Source organism: Sinohyriopsis cumingii, chromosome 11 (assembly GCF_028554795.1).
Source record: "Sinohyriopsis cumingii isolate HCF-2022 chromosome 11, ASM2855479v2, whole genome shotgun sequence".
NCBI lineage: Eukaryota > Metazoa > Mollusca > Bivalvia > Unionida > Unionidae > Sinohyriopsis > Sinohyriopsis cumingii.
In genome coordinates, this window is record NC_142971.1 from 26,745,581 (window position 1) to 26,760,610 (window position 15,030).

The following is a 15,030-nucleotide window of genomic DNA, read 5'->3' on the forward strand; positions in this document are numbered from 1 at the left end:
TCTGTAGAGCTATAGTTAAGCTTGATAGAGTTTTGATCTCCTAGTTTGGTTTGTGCAACTTTGCTGTTTCATTGCCAGAGATTCCAATGTGCGATGGTATCCACATGAGCTCGACTAACTGATGTGCTGTGGTGATATCGTCGATTAATTGGCATGCTCTGTCGAGGAATTGTTCCCTAGAGTGTGTATTGCGATTTTGGATCGATTTGATAACACTTAGGGAATCACTTCTAATGACTGCTTCAGGTATTTGGTCATCTTGTTTGCCTAAGAATTCGGTTCTTAGAATTTCATGTACGACATCAGTTAATATGAGTTATGAGAATCCGTGTGAATTTACCGAATTTAGAAGATTTCACGTATGATTAAGGCTGAGTGTGTATTGACTGAAATTAATGTTGTTAAGCCATGAAGCGTGATTTTAAGTATGTATAGACTTGAATGTGTGTATTCACTGAATATGACGTAGTACACCGTGTAATGTATTTCATTCATTCACTTGTGTAAATTGAGGCTGGCTCGGACCATTATGCCTCGTGTGGTGTTAATACGTGATGAATTAGTCATTAAACTAACTAGGGTCATCATAGGACATGTGGGGCTGACTGATAGCTGTAGTGTAAGCCTTAATCTAATTAGCTTTGAAACATCACTTGACAGTAAAAGTAATCAGACATTCCACACTGCACTAGAACTGATACACACCAACAGCTGGTTTATGTTATAGATTCACTAGGGTTTAAGTTCCATGGGAAATAGACACTCAGGGCAGACTTTACTCCCCTTCCAAGCTGTATTGATGTCTTGTATATAATAAATACTATAGAACGCCTTCTGCAGTTATTCTTCAATAACAAATAACATTACAATAGCCTTGGCATTTGTTTAGCACCAATATTAAGATCTGATAACGAAAGGGGATAATGCAAACCCCTGTATCATAAATAGAAAATTTAGGTTGTCTCTATTTATTTTTTAAAAGGAAGAAAATATCTCCTGTGATGTATTATTTCTAAGACATATCCTGTGATGTATTATCTCTGAGACGTATTCTGAGACGTATCCTGTGACGTATTATCTCTGAGACGTACCCTGAGATGTATAGTGAGACATTATTCTGAGATCCAGATATCTGTGAATCTATATGCTGTGCACAGAGTTTAGGGCCAAAAGTGGCAATATAGAGGGAAGTCGAAGGAACAGCTACAGTGAAGTGGAGTGAACCGGGGAAGCAAGTTATGCAACTGTACAAGGCATTGACTTCGATTGTTCACTCGATCCTATGATGAACTAATTCTATCAGTAAAACAGATCGGCTACTTTATTTAAATTTGTGTTTTGTAATTCGGTGAAAGTTTTATTTCTAGAAGCAGAGTATATTCTTGATATAGTGAATTCTCACAGTAGTTTTATGTAATTGATTAAATTGTTGTTTACACGTACTTGATATAAAATGCGCTGGAATTTATCGTGTTGGTCTGTTCTATATATCTGCTCAGATCTCTATCTATTCCACCTGTAAGTTTCACCACTTATATTTATATTTACTCGAACCGGGCAATAACATTGAGGGCGGTCAACCTCTAGATAACGAGAACCAAAATTAAGCAGACACCTAGAAAGAAGGTACAATACACCAACCCACAAACCTCTTGCAAGAAGAGGGGATATTGTGTAAGGTTTCTACCAAGTGGACAGTGGGTCACTTACGTATATGAACTGTGTTGTATCCAAATTCATGTGTGCTATACTGAGGTCACACTGTACTAGCATCATATGAGATAACTGTCAAACATTTTGTCCAAAATATTTTTGTCAATCTCAACTACTTCTAATTTCTAGGTGGTAGATGATATGACATACTCATAAACTCCTTGTCGCTACTTATGGTACTCCCCCATTATCCCATTTTCACCCAATATTAAAATTCCAAACGCTTGAAGACATTTTTTTAATTGCTAAAAATCTATTGCAACAGATAATTCCCCACAGTTAATAAGTACGCTATTCTTGAATATTTAAATTTGCAAATGGTGGAAAGAACGAGTTTGATATGACGTAGAAATGTCAAGGTCATCAGGAATTAAACGTAGGGTAAAACTTTCTTTAAATGTAGAGCATTTCTAACCATCCTTAGAATTTTGACTCATGATTCCCCGAGTCTTTCTTACTTTGACCGAGTTTTAAAAATGTCAATTCAGGATTTCATCAGCAAAGTACTTGCTTGTTCTCTCTCTCTCTCATGTTTGCCGTGCTCACCAGCTTCATCTGAGAACTCACTGTCTTACATTCTGTCCAAGACAGTGTTTTCCACCTCAAGTAATTTCTCGTCCCACATACTACTCATTGCTTCGTGTGATATTCTCCCATTACCCACCGTGACAAAAGTGTCATTCAGAATATTTTATATGTGGACTATTATTTAATATTTCAAGTTGTAAGAGTAGTTCTATGCGATACTGAATTTTAGGTGTGCAATATGGAATCACACTGATTGAATATCTCTATCGCATGCCAGAACAGCCATTTAATATTAAATGGTTATGTAATAAAATTATATTTGTAATATTCACCATCAATATTTACAGATATAACCATTTTGTACATAGCAAGTTAATTTGTTGAGTTACTGTGATTCCTCAGGAATTTTTGTACATTACTTAATGATGGAAACTACCTGCATACCGGTACAGTAAAAAAGCATCATGGTACGTGCCACCAGAAAAAATGATCATGGTACACCGATATACCAGTAATACTGCATACCTCTAATAATCACAATAATAACAAGCAAATTCCAGGAATTGATGTCTCCTGTTTTTCAGTGGAAGTAGGGGAGTGTAACCTCATGCATCCGAGGTGGATGCTCTAACCACTTGGGCCACCAGAGGGGTTATGTGAAATATTCAAGAAACATTTGTAAAGGTCGACAATACTTATGGTGCAGAACAGTGTGAACGGAACACAAAACATAAAACTGCATATTAAATGTGGGTTCAACATTCAGTGGCCACAACCAAACTAAACAAAGATATAGGAAGCTGATAATCAAATTAAGTTTAAGCTATACTGATAAAGTGCTGCATAAAAAATAATCTTGAAATCCATTAATAACAATGAAGGCAATTATTATGTGGAAACAAAACTGGGTGGGTTAAAAATTCAGGGGTCACAACTCTGCTAAATGACAGAGATCAAATGCTGAAATAACAAACTAAGACACTGTGTTATGAACACAAGTTGCATACCAAAGGAATTATTTCACAGAAAGGTTCAAAGCTGATTAGTCTGATGAAGCTATATATCCACTTAAAGCTCATGTTTCAAGCTCAACCCATGATGAATCTAAGTAATGTTGACAATACCACAGTTGAGGTCTTCAAGTTGTATACATATATGCATTTAAATCCTTGAAGAGACTCATTCATGTATAAAAATGACAGTATGCGTGTCCAACAATCAAGGACCAAAACTCGACCAAATGATACAAAATGATGACAACTCAGCCAAGATCTCATTACATGGACTATCAAGCTGCATGGTTTAAATTAGGGCATAACCGACTTTTGATCCGGAAATCGGATTCCACCGGATAGTATGAACTTCCGATTAATCGGAGTTGGACAAGGCAGGAACGACCGATTCGGATAATAAAAATAATAAAGTTGAATTTCTATAGCACCGTGTCTAACACTGCGTGTCATTCGATAGTGCGTTAATAAAGTTAAATAAGAAGTCAGAAAAGTCCAATATGGTCAACACAACGGGGTGAAACGATAATACTTGAGTTAGACCGAAAGATTTAAATTTATTAAAATATATAATACAGTCCTACCCGTTTATGTCAACATCCTCAATAATGAAGGCATAATATTGAATACATTGACACATGCTAATGAGGTATTAAAAGAAAATGATTCCGCAAGAGGCCAACTTTATAGGACCAAACAAAAGCCTGTTTTATTTTTATTTGACCGCGACATTAAAGCATGGCGGCAAGATCAACTAATTGTTGAATAAAGTACAGGATGGAACTGGCTGCTTGCCGACATAAATGATTAAGGCGGGAAAATAAAAGCCTGGTGGCAAGATCAACTAATTGTTGAACAAAGAATGGGTCGGAACTGGCAAAAAAATAAAAAATTTCATGGATTCTTTGTGGCTTTGAACTTCGTTGCATTTTGCTATAGTCCTGCCATATCCTTCCCCTTGTGACATCGGTGTGATATGCAAAACGTGTGTAACACGGTTTAAAAAGTTGATTTGAAAAACCTTTTAATTTAGCATTTCCGATTAATTGAATCGTATCCGGAATCGGAAAAATTTCATGCCCAAAATCCGGAATCGGAAATCAGTAGAAAAATGCTAATCGGTTATGCCCTAGTTTAAATTCAATTAAAATTAACTGTTCAGAAATGAAAGTGAATATGTCTGACAGCCATGTGTTGCAACACTGCTAAATGATGATGCTGAATGCTGACAATCAAACTCAGCTGCATGAGGCCTCAGCAATATCAAGCTGCACATAAAATTTGGCTGAAATCTAACAATAAGCAAAGGAGTTATTGTGTTGAAACAAATGTGGTGGGTCTGACAATTAGGGACTATGGTGCTGACAAATAATGCAGAAATCTGAAAACTGAACTCGGGTATGGTGTCATGAAAATCAAGCTGCATCCTAAATATGGTTGAAAAGTATTTATCATCATGGGCTGTAATTCTGCTAAACAATGATGCAAAATGTTGACAACTGAATTCATTTCAGGTCTCATCAATATCAAGCAGCATATACCAATTCTGGTTGAAATGAAATAATATTCATGATATTTATTTTGCAGAGAAAAATGTCTATAGGGTTGACAGTCAAGGATTGTAACTGCTAACAATGACACAGAATGCTGAAATTTTTAACTTGGCCAAGGTTTTGTCAGCATCTTGCCATAGAGATGTGTGGTATTACCAGTATACCAGTTTACCATGGTAATATTTTCTGGTGGTATTTACCTGGGTACTTTTTCAATGTACCAGTATGTCGATTATTTTCCATCAGTATGGAATGTACAGAAATTTCCAAGTAATCTTGTTATGAATTTAATGATATTAACTTCTTGTTTTCAATTTTAATGCCAAAATGATTCCCATTCAAAGTCTCTCTGTCCATTATATCAACAGTACAGTTAGTAAGTTGTTAGGCTTCATTATCAGTATTTCCACTGCCCACTTTCGCTTGGAGGGTCCTTACACAGATGAACTTCAGTTGGAAAACCAAAACCAAAGATGAGTAATCAGGGAGCATAACTCCTGTAAATCTGATGTGGAGTGCCAAAAATCAAAAGCATTCAGTGTTTCATCAGTGTAAAGATGCACAATAACTTTAGCTGAAATGAAATATTCCTTAAGAAATTTATGCAATAGAATGAAAACGAGACAATTTGTGGCAATACCATGTCAAAATAATAACGTGAAACACTGGAAATGAAATTTACTTTTAGGTCTCATAAATATAACGCTGCAAAATAAATTTGTTGCAACAAAGTTTAGTAAATTATGTAGCAAAAGGGTGCCATAACTCCTGTAAATGATGCCATGGAATGCTGGCAATCAAACTCACTCAAGGTCTCATCAGTCACAAGTTTTATATTTATCTGTATTTTGTGTTTAACTTTAATCCATGATGATAAATTGTAGCTGAAGTTGATGGTCATTTGTAAACAAATGTTTAGATACCCAACTTATGTCAATGACTGTTGATTTTACTTTAAGATATTTGTAAACATCCTGACATGGCCTATTTGACCATAGAAGACTCTTGAAGCAAATGTATAACCAACATCCTGGTCATTTTAGGTTTTTATACAAGGTTCTGATAATCAAAATTATTCATTCCTATTATGATACCAGTCATTGTGGAATCACTTTTACTAGTGGTCAGATATAATTTGATAGGAATTATTTATTTAAATTATTCATAGGAATACAAAGTGCTCATTTTACATACTGGGCTAAAATATAATTTTGTGATTACCATGAATTCATTCAAAGACATTCTGAATTATATCACTGTGATACATCAAAATTAAGGGTAAATCAGCACATGAAGACTACTGTTACATCAGCACATTCAAGACCTGGAATTTGTTCAAGAACACAATATAATTTTGGAAATGCAACAAATTTTGGTGAAGCTATGAAAGCAAAGTCAGAAAGTTGAGCAGTCAGTGTCATAACTCTTCAAAATCAGACCAAGACACATGCAAGTCTACAAGACAATATTTATACCAAACTGCATTAAAATAAGTCAAATGTGTCAACAGTGACCAACCAAAAATGGCCAAACTGACTTTTGCATGGAGGTGACCTTTATATGCAGGTTCATCAAACTTGGTTTCTAAACAAATACTATGCACCAATACCAATTATCATTCTTACCATTATTATTATCATTATTATGTTTTTTTTCAATGGACTTACTAAAGCACACTATTCAAGAAAATCATAAAATACATATATATGATGTTTCCCACCCACCCCAGCTTATGTTACACACAAGATTACTGTATCTTGCTCACTGTAATCCATCCTATAATTAAATCATTACTGACTCTTACAAAATTCACTGAACTTATTTTGCTTTGTGAATCATCATAAAATGCTACATTCAGTACTAACTGACAACTTACCTGTGACTGTGAAACAGAAAACTGACTCTCTATTCAGCCAGTTTGTGTAATTTAATGATTCAAAACAGATGTTCACACATCAAACAAGATCTTGATTAACCAGCTGTTCAACTCACCATCATCAAAAAGACAGTAGTCTCAAGGGGGGAAGCAGGTGATGAACAAGGCATAAAAAGTCTTATGGGGCCATATACTGCTTGTAACACATGAACCAAAATTTTGATGCCTTCAATAATTTTAATACTGAATCACCCTTGACAATAACTGAAAAGAGATGGTATCTCTCCTTAAACATAAATTTTCTTTCATCAAAGACATAACTGAAGATATCAAACTATACTGAACAACACTGGCACAAAAGGTGACTCCCATTTCTGCAGCAATAACATGACTGCTATCCAGCAAATGAACTGTTTAAGGAACAACTCATTTAATTGGGGGTGGGGGGGGATATTTCAGTACAATTTGGAGCCCTCAAATAGCTGAAAAAATTATTTTTGCTATGATTTGTGAAAAAATTGGACCTTTATATTCATATTAGCTGAGTGTGATTGTGTGTGATCTGGATTTTTTTAACATAGCTTTAACAATATTTTAGTCATTGCTACGATGTCTGAGTGTGGCAGTTTATAGTGATGTCTAGCACTGGGGCATCATGCTGCAGATATGTAGCATGTCCCACCCAGTCACATTATCCTGACACCAGGCCAACCAGTCCTAATACTAACCTCTTAATGCTGAGTACCAAGCGAGGCAGCTGTTAGTACCATTTTTATAGTGGCCAAGTGGTCTAAAGCGCTCTCCATTACGGATCACTGCCATCTCACCTCTGTCTGGGTGGGTTCAAGTCTAGGATTTGGCTAATGTGGGTATGTGAGAAAGCTTGCCTGTAGCTTCTCGTGGGTCGGTGGTTCTTCCTGGGGTTTTCCCGGGTTCTTCCTCCACCATTAATACTGGCTGCTATGCATAGCCTATCGTATGCTGAAACATGGCATTAAACCCAACAACAACAACAACCATTTTTATAAGTCTTTGGTATGACTCGGCCGGGGATTGAACCTTGACCTCTCGCATCCGAGGCGGACACTCTAACCACTAAAGTGGTCGATATTAGTTGAAAAAATATCTTGAAATAAAAGAATAAAATATATCAATCCACACAAGAAAATGAAATGGTCAGTCCCTAAACTCTCTACTAATGATAAAAAGAAACTTGCTCTTCAATTTGACATATTGGCACATTTAAATTACACTGACAGTGACTGGAATACCTTGAATAAAGCAAAATAAGAAACATTTGAACATTAAATAACATGATATGCATATTGCCATAATGCAATGTGTCATGTTAAAAACAAGATTTTTTTAAAACTCCCAAACCCATTGACACAGTTGTATTTCAAAAAACAGGATTTCAGTAATCTTAGGAGGAAAAACCCACCACCTCAATATATGCCTGCAACATGTAGCATGTATAAACAGAAGGGCTGAAATGATACACCTCTGCTGCATATCAGTAAATTCATGATACACAGCCTATGATATGATATATCATCAATACACACATCAAATCTAATGTCTTTTCATCTTTTGAAGATCTGTGGGGGGGGGGGCGCATTTTAAATGTTGACATAATGGTTTTATTACTAGTAAACAGATTACAGACAGACACAGACTTATCACCTGTTGATATGTCATTCTATGTAAAAAGTACTTCTACACAGACTATTTATTAGGTGTCAATGATTTTTACCTGACCTTTCAGGCCATTTCAAGCTACTTCATTTGATCAGGTGAAGGAGTCATCTTGGTCACCTATCTCTTAATTGTTTTGAACTGCATGAATGTATTTGAAACATGTTACCAATTTCATGTCTTCACTTAAATTCTGAAATACTGTAGTGCAAAGGAATTGAATTCTGGAAGAAGCACAAGTGTGTGAGTGGAGACGACTTACAACTGAATCCTTCACATTGTACTTCCTGCAGATGCAAAACAACTGCCATGGCCACTGAGACATATTTCTGCCAGCAAAAAAAGAAACTGTTGACAACATCCACTACCCTTCTGCAAATTGACAAGGTGACCACAACTCATGTGGTTTATAATCTGAGGCCTTGCCAATTCTGTTAATTTTTCAATCCTGTTATAATGTTCAGTTGCAGTTTAGACATGGTTTGACTTTCTGCCTCTACAATCTCATCTTCACTTGCCAATTTTTGTCTGTCCACTTTGTTCCACAGCAACCCTTGGCAGATGTATTCTCACTAACAGAAACAGTATTTTAAACAAGTGACCTTTGTGGATTAAAAAAGTCACTACCAAAAGCGAGCAAAATTAATTAATGACAAATCTTCTTACATTACCCGTAAGGAATATCCTAAGACGATTTCCATGATGTTGACATATACTGACTAAAAATTTTACAGTTTTAAGTGTTCCATTGGAGACACTTGTGTGCAACATGTGTCATTATATACTTAGGCCACTAAGTTTAGTCCCAACAATCTCCAACTTTAAATATAACAAGGGATCTGAATGGACCAGTTTCTAATTCAACTGCATCAAATCCAGACAATGCAGATACATTTCAGCTAGCTTCCTATGATGATGTTGAGCAAAGTGCATCTATGACTCGCTGCCTCAATGACTAGTCAAGATGTTACCACATATAAAGCAGAACAAATAGATGGCCCCAATTGCATCGGCTAGTTCCTAACACCAAAGCACCAGATGTTCCCATATACTGCTAAAACGAAAGCAGAGAAGAACCTCTGTATGATGGTTAGTGCATACTAAAAAGATAAAACATTGTCTTCATTTTTTAAATTAGGGATAATATAGCTGATTTGATGAAAATTAGGAAAAAAGTAGGAACCCCTTTGAAAAAGCTAGAAGAAACAGTAAAAGTAGGGCCACTTGAAAGCCTGTTGTTAACACTGTCAACTTTATAATAATAAATACAATAGCTCAGCTGAGCAACAGCAAAACAATTTCAGTACTGGTCTGACAAACAAAGTGAATTTCTGAATTTTTTTAAAACTGCACCAACAATGATGTGAATGCCAATAACAGAGTAAGGAAAATGATTACCAATTCAATAGAGAGTCAGGAAAATTAGTATATATCCAACAAAGAGCCAGGAAATGATTACCAATGCATGAGAGTCAGAAAATTATTACCAATGCATCAGAGTCTGAAAAATGATTATCAATGCATCACAGAATCAGGAAAATAATTACCAATGAATCAGAATCAGGAAATGATTTCCAATGCATCAGAGCCAGGAAACTGATTACCAATGCATCAGAGAGTCAGGAAACTGATTACCAATGCATCAGAGAGTCAGGAAACTGATTACCAATGCATCAGAGAGTCAGGAAACTGATTACCAATGCATCAGAGAGTCAGGAAACTGATTACCAATGCATCAGAGTCAGGAAAATGATTACCAATGTATCAGAAGAGAAATGATTACCAATTCATCAGAGTCAGGAAAATGATTACCAATGTATCAGAAGAGAAATGATTACCAATTCATCAGAGTCAGGAAAATGATTACCAATGTATCAGAGAGTCAGGAAACTGATTACCAATGCATCAGAGAGTCAGGAAACTGATTACCAATGCATCAGAGAGTCAGGAAACTGATTACCAATGCATCAGAGTCAGGAAAATGATTACCAATGCATCAGAGTCAGGAAACTGATTACCAATGTATCAGAGAGTCAGGAAAATGATTACCAATGCATCAGAGAGTCAGGAAACTGATTACCAATGCATCAGAGAGTCAGGAAACTGATTACCAATGCATCAGAGAGTCAGGAAACTGATTACCAATGCATCAGAGTCAGGAAAATGATTACCAATGCATCAGAGTCAGGAAACTGATTACAAATGTATCAGATAGTCAGGAAAATGATTACCAATGCATCAGAGAGTCAGGAAACTGATTACCAATGCATCAGAGAGTCAGGAAACTGATTACCAATGCATCAGAGAGTCAGGAAACTGATTACCAATGCATCAGAGTCAGGAAAATGATTACCAATGTATCAGAAGAGAAATGATTACCAATTCATCAGAGTCAGGAAAATGATTACCAATGTATCAGAAGAGAAATGATTACCAATTCATCAGAGTCAGGAAAATGATTACCAATGATTCAGAAGAGAAATGATTACCAATTCATCAGATAGAACAAAACAGATTTCCAATATTTAAAACCCTAGCAAACCTTCCAAATTAATTTGTGCATTTGCTGACTGATGTCTAACTCTTTACTTTTACACAATCAATTACCTTTTGGTTCTCCAGTGATAAAACCAGAATCATAAAGCTTGCTGATGGTCTTGTACTTCACACAGTGGGTGTCCAGGTAACCACAACTCCCCATGTCCCCTTCATTTTCTACTGGGTCATATGGATCAAGACAGACACGAGTCCTTGAATCTCCATCCTTAGAAGCACATTGGTAGCAGTCTATAGACACCCCTACATAACAAATGCAAGGAACAAAACTACATGTAGTAGGTAACAATTGATTTTTTAAAAGAAAAAAAATAATTTTCCTCTTGTGCTAAATTTAATTTTTAAAACGGAGAAGCACCAATTTCTCATGGACATAAATCCAACTCAAGCTCTGTTCTCTCATTGGTTTGCTAAACATTCCACAATTCTTATTCAAGATCAGTGTTTAAAAACCTCATTAAAATTGTGATATCATCTTTAAATTCATTAAGATTCACGAGTACATATAACTAATAGACTATAATGCAATTTAGTTTTTATATTAGTAAAGACGTGTTAAAATAAATAGTAATTACATGTACTATATTCTTTTGTACAATGCACATTGCTATACTTTTTTTAAATGGGCCAAATCAGTAACCCTCTTTTTATAATAGAGTATTATTATTATTATTATTATTATTGTTATTATTATTATAATGTCTGATATGCTAGTCACTGTGGAACTGCAAAACATCCACCTCATCTTGATTCTATACAGGTATCATAAGCCCCAGCTACACACCAGCCATCATCCATGCTTCCTTGTTTGCTGCTACAAGGGATTGTGAGCATTTTAATTTCACAACATTGTGCTGAATACAATTTTGGGTATCTCTAGTGGGTGTTGAATTTACAAGCATTCACACAGTAAATTTTTGTGGGGTGAGATGCTTGGTCTCTGACAAGTATATCTCTATGGACCATCAAGTTGCTTTTTTCCACTATTATATATGTTTTTTTCTAACATTACTGGATGTGGTAGAGAACAAACAACAGTAATGCAGTAGTGGACTATCCACATAAAGGCATTGGCAGTTCACATGAGAACTCAGTAGTCAATGGGTTTCCTTATAAAAGAGTTTGAAAGTATCTGATGAAATCTTGGATCAACAGAATTGGAGTTAAACTTACTATGTGGGTACAAATGTCTTTAGCAAAATCCTGCCTGAAATCCAGAATTTATATAACGCACACTGACCTACACTGACTTTACCATGATCTATTTGCTCTCTGTAATGTTCATTTGTGAAAACAAAAAGAATGTCTGCAAACAACCTGCTGGTCTCAAAGCACACAATACTGAAACAATCCTGACTATCTGTCAACGTGTATTCTTATAAAGTGCATTTGCACATATCATTAATGTTGGAGATAATTTATAATCTCCATTTATTGTTTACATTCCCTTCATGTTGGAAAGTTGTACCTCTGCGTCCATTGCAAATAATAGTAACTGTAGTAACAATTTTTGATATATGACCCATGCAAAAAGGAAAAGTAATTTGATACAATATGTAAATCATATAAAAATGATCTGTTTAAATATTTATCTTCTGGGTAAAGATTTTTGAAGCCCAGTGTGTACATGCTATCACTTACTTTCTATTTTGAGAGAGAAATAGGCAATTGTATCCATTTTTCTCCAGGATTAAGGTAATACTCATGTAAGTTATGTAAGTTCATAATTTTTCGTCACCAGTGTCATGAAATTGTTCGTAATCAATGTTGAATCTTTGTATAATTTACTGTGAAATAATTGCTATTTTTGTTGTTTGAAATTTGGCCCCTATTTTTACTACTGTGTGTATTGGGCGCTTGGCTTTCCACTAGTGGGCGCTCAGGTTAACCTTTCTGAATTCTTCCATATTTAATGATATTTGTGAAAACTTTGTCATGAATTTCTCAAGTGTGTTCCCAAAACCTATAAATAGGGGTGAGATCCACTGTTTTGACAGTTGTGGTTCTGCTGGACTCCAGTACAGGTCTCAAGACCAAGCAAAGCAGAACAAAAGTCTCTAGTCATCTCAGCAGATAATTTCAAGCATTAATAGCAAGGTTAAGACTAGTTACTGCCGACACATTAAATTTATTACTCATAATTACTACTATAATGTTTCTCTGAAATTGTTTCAACGTTTAGTTCCTCATTATAACAGATACAATTTCCCATAGAGGGATTTAGCTGATGACACTGTCACTGTGTCGTCATCAACACAGCCGTCTGCTATCCATTGGAAATTTAGTATTGGCATTATTGAATTTCCCACTCAGTTTCATGTATCATTTTGAAATCACCAATTTCCATCCATTTTGTAGTGGTTGTGCCATTTAGATGTCGAAATAATATATGCGACACAATGACACACTTTGTTGTTACAAAATGACACAGTGTCTCATTCAACTCAAGCGACACACTGTTGACACCCGGTTCCAGACTGTCTCACTCAAAACAACAAACTGTGTCGCAGCCAACACACGCAACCCACTATTGACATCCGGTTCCAGACTATTGCTCAAAACAACAAATTTATGACACCAGTTATTATGTACTTTTGAGAGAATGACATATATAAGGTGAAGTTGTTTGCATTGAAAACATGCACAATGGACAGAATGTTGGCATACCTCTATGCTTCATTAATGTAATGTGGATGATATTATTTTGGATATTTTACTTTTGGAAATTGTACATGATTTAAGCACACTGCTAACTAAAATAACTATTCTCTTGTGCTAAAATAATATCATGAAATTGTCTAAAGTACAGTTTCCATTCCCACCTATTAAAATAGGGAAAATTAATTTTGCCAGACTAGACAATACCAGCATCTGAAACTGCAATGAATGAATTATCAAATATATAAAATGTAAAAAAAAGTTATTGGCTCTTTTTTATACAATCTACCTCTGAAGTTCAGGAAGTGAAAATGACCAAGTGGAGCTAGTACTTTTCTGAAAGGTGCACATTTGGAGTAATGCCAAGCTGTATACTCTATAACCCATGTTACACCCATCAATCATACACCAAAATAAAGGGAATTAAAGGTTCTCTGAATTATACCTAAGATATATAAAGGTCTTTTTTAAATAGCCAGTATAACCAGTGAGGAAAGCCAGAGAAATTCTTTTTCTTTAAAATTCTAACCCTATGCAAAATGCGAAACTGTCAAGCGCGACTAAACTGTGTTTCAGCCAACAAAACGTGACTCACTATTAACATCCGGTTCCATAGTGTGCCACTACCATATTCACCATTGGACTATAAAACATAAACCAAGGTCTGGTTCCGAACCTTGATTGGATGCACTAAATTATTACCACATCAGTACATCATATGAACAAATTTTGAGAACTATTAACTCATTTTTCTGTGGAAGATCAATTTGGGAATTGGGATTATCTGAGTATATGAATAAGGACAAACTGATCATTTATGATGATTTTGACACGCAATTTACCACTGGAACTATTGTTGTTATTTCAACATGCTTTATCAAACATCTGTTCTGCATAATAGCAAATATTATATTTCACCATTTTGAGCACTTAATTTTGTGAGAAAACACATACAAGCCTGGAAGTCATATACTAAACTATGCTGACTATTTATATTTGTTTTGTTTTGTGCTTTTATGATCTATAAAAGAACTTTTGTGGTGAACACACCATTCCTTGACACTACAATACACTGGAGAGATCCAGTAACTGAAAAAGGCATGAGCTGTCCATCTATTCCATTTTATTTGACCTTGACCCTTGACACGCTACAATATTAGAGTAAGCTCTCCACCCATAATCTGTACTGGACCCTTCACTGAGATTTTGCCCCTAGTTTGACAGGTGGCTACCAGAACCCTATCATTAACTGATGCATATTTCTCACAGCTTCTAACAATTTTCAAAATTGTTCCTACTTTTCTAGCAACTAAATCACAAAATGAAACAACACATGATAATTCACAACTTGAAATTGACTGTCATAAGTAACTCATTTTTACTTCATTATACAAGAAATTGCTTTTAACATTTAGATTTGTCATTAAGTTGTATTTTTTAA

The 15,030-nt window shown here is 35.4% G+C and overlaps 1 protein-coding gene across 3 annotated transcripts in view; it reads right to left on the bottom strand.

Annotated features, from left to right (window-relative positions):
• The window catches only part of LOC149787811 (uncharacterized), a 47,339-nt gene that overhangs the window by 28,188 nt on the left and 4,121 nt on the right, over positions 1 to 15,030 (bottom strand). For all 3 annotated transcript variants that reach the window (XM_089974018.1, XM_089974017.1, XM_089974019.1), the window contains exon 2: positions 10,983 to 11,174. In XM_089974018.1, coding sequence (XP_089830144.1) covers positions 10,983 to 11,174 — 192 coding nt within the window. The remainder of the gene's footprint in view (positions 1 to 10,982; positions 11,175 to 15,030) is intronic.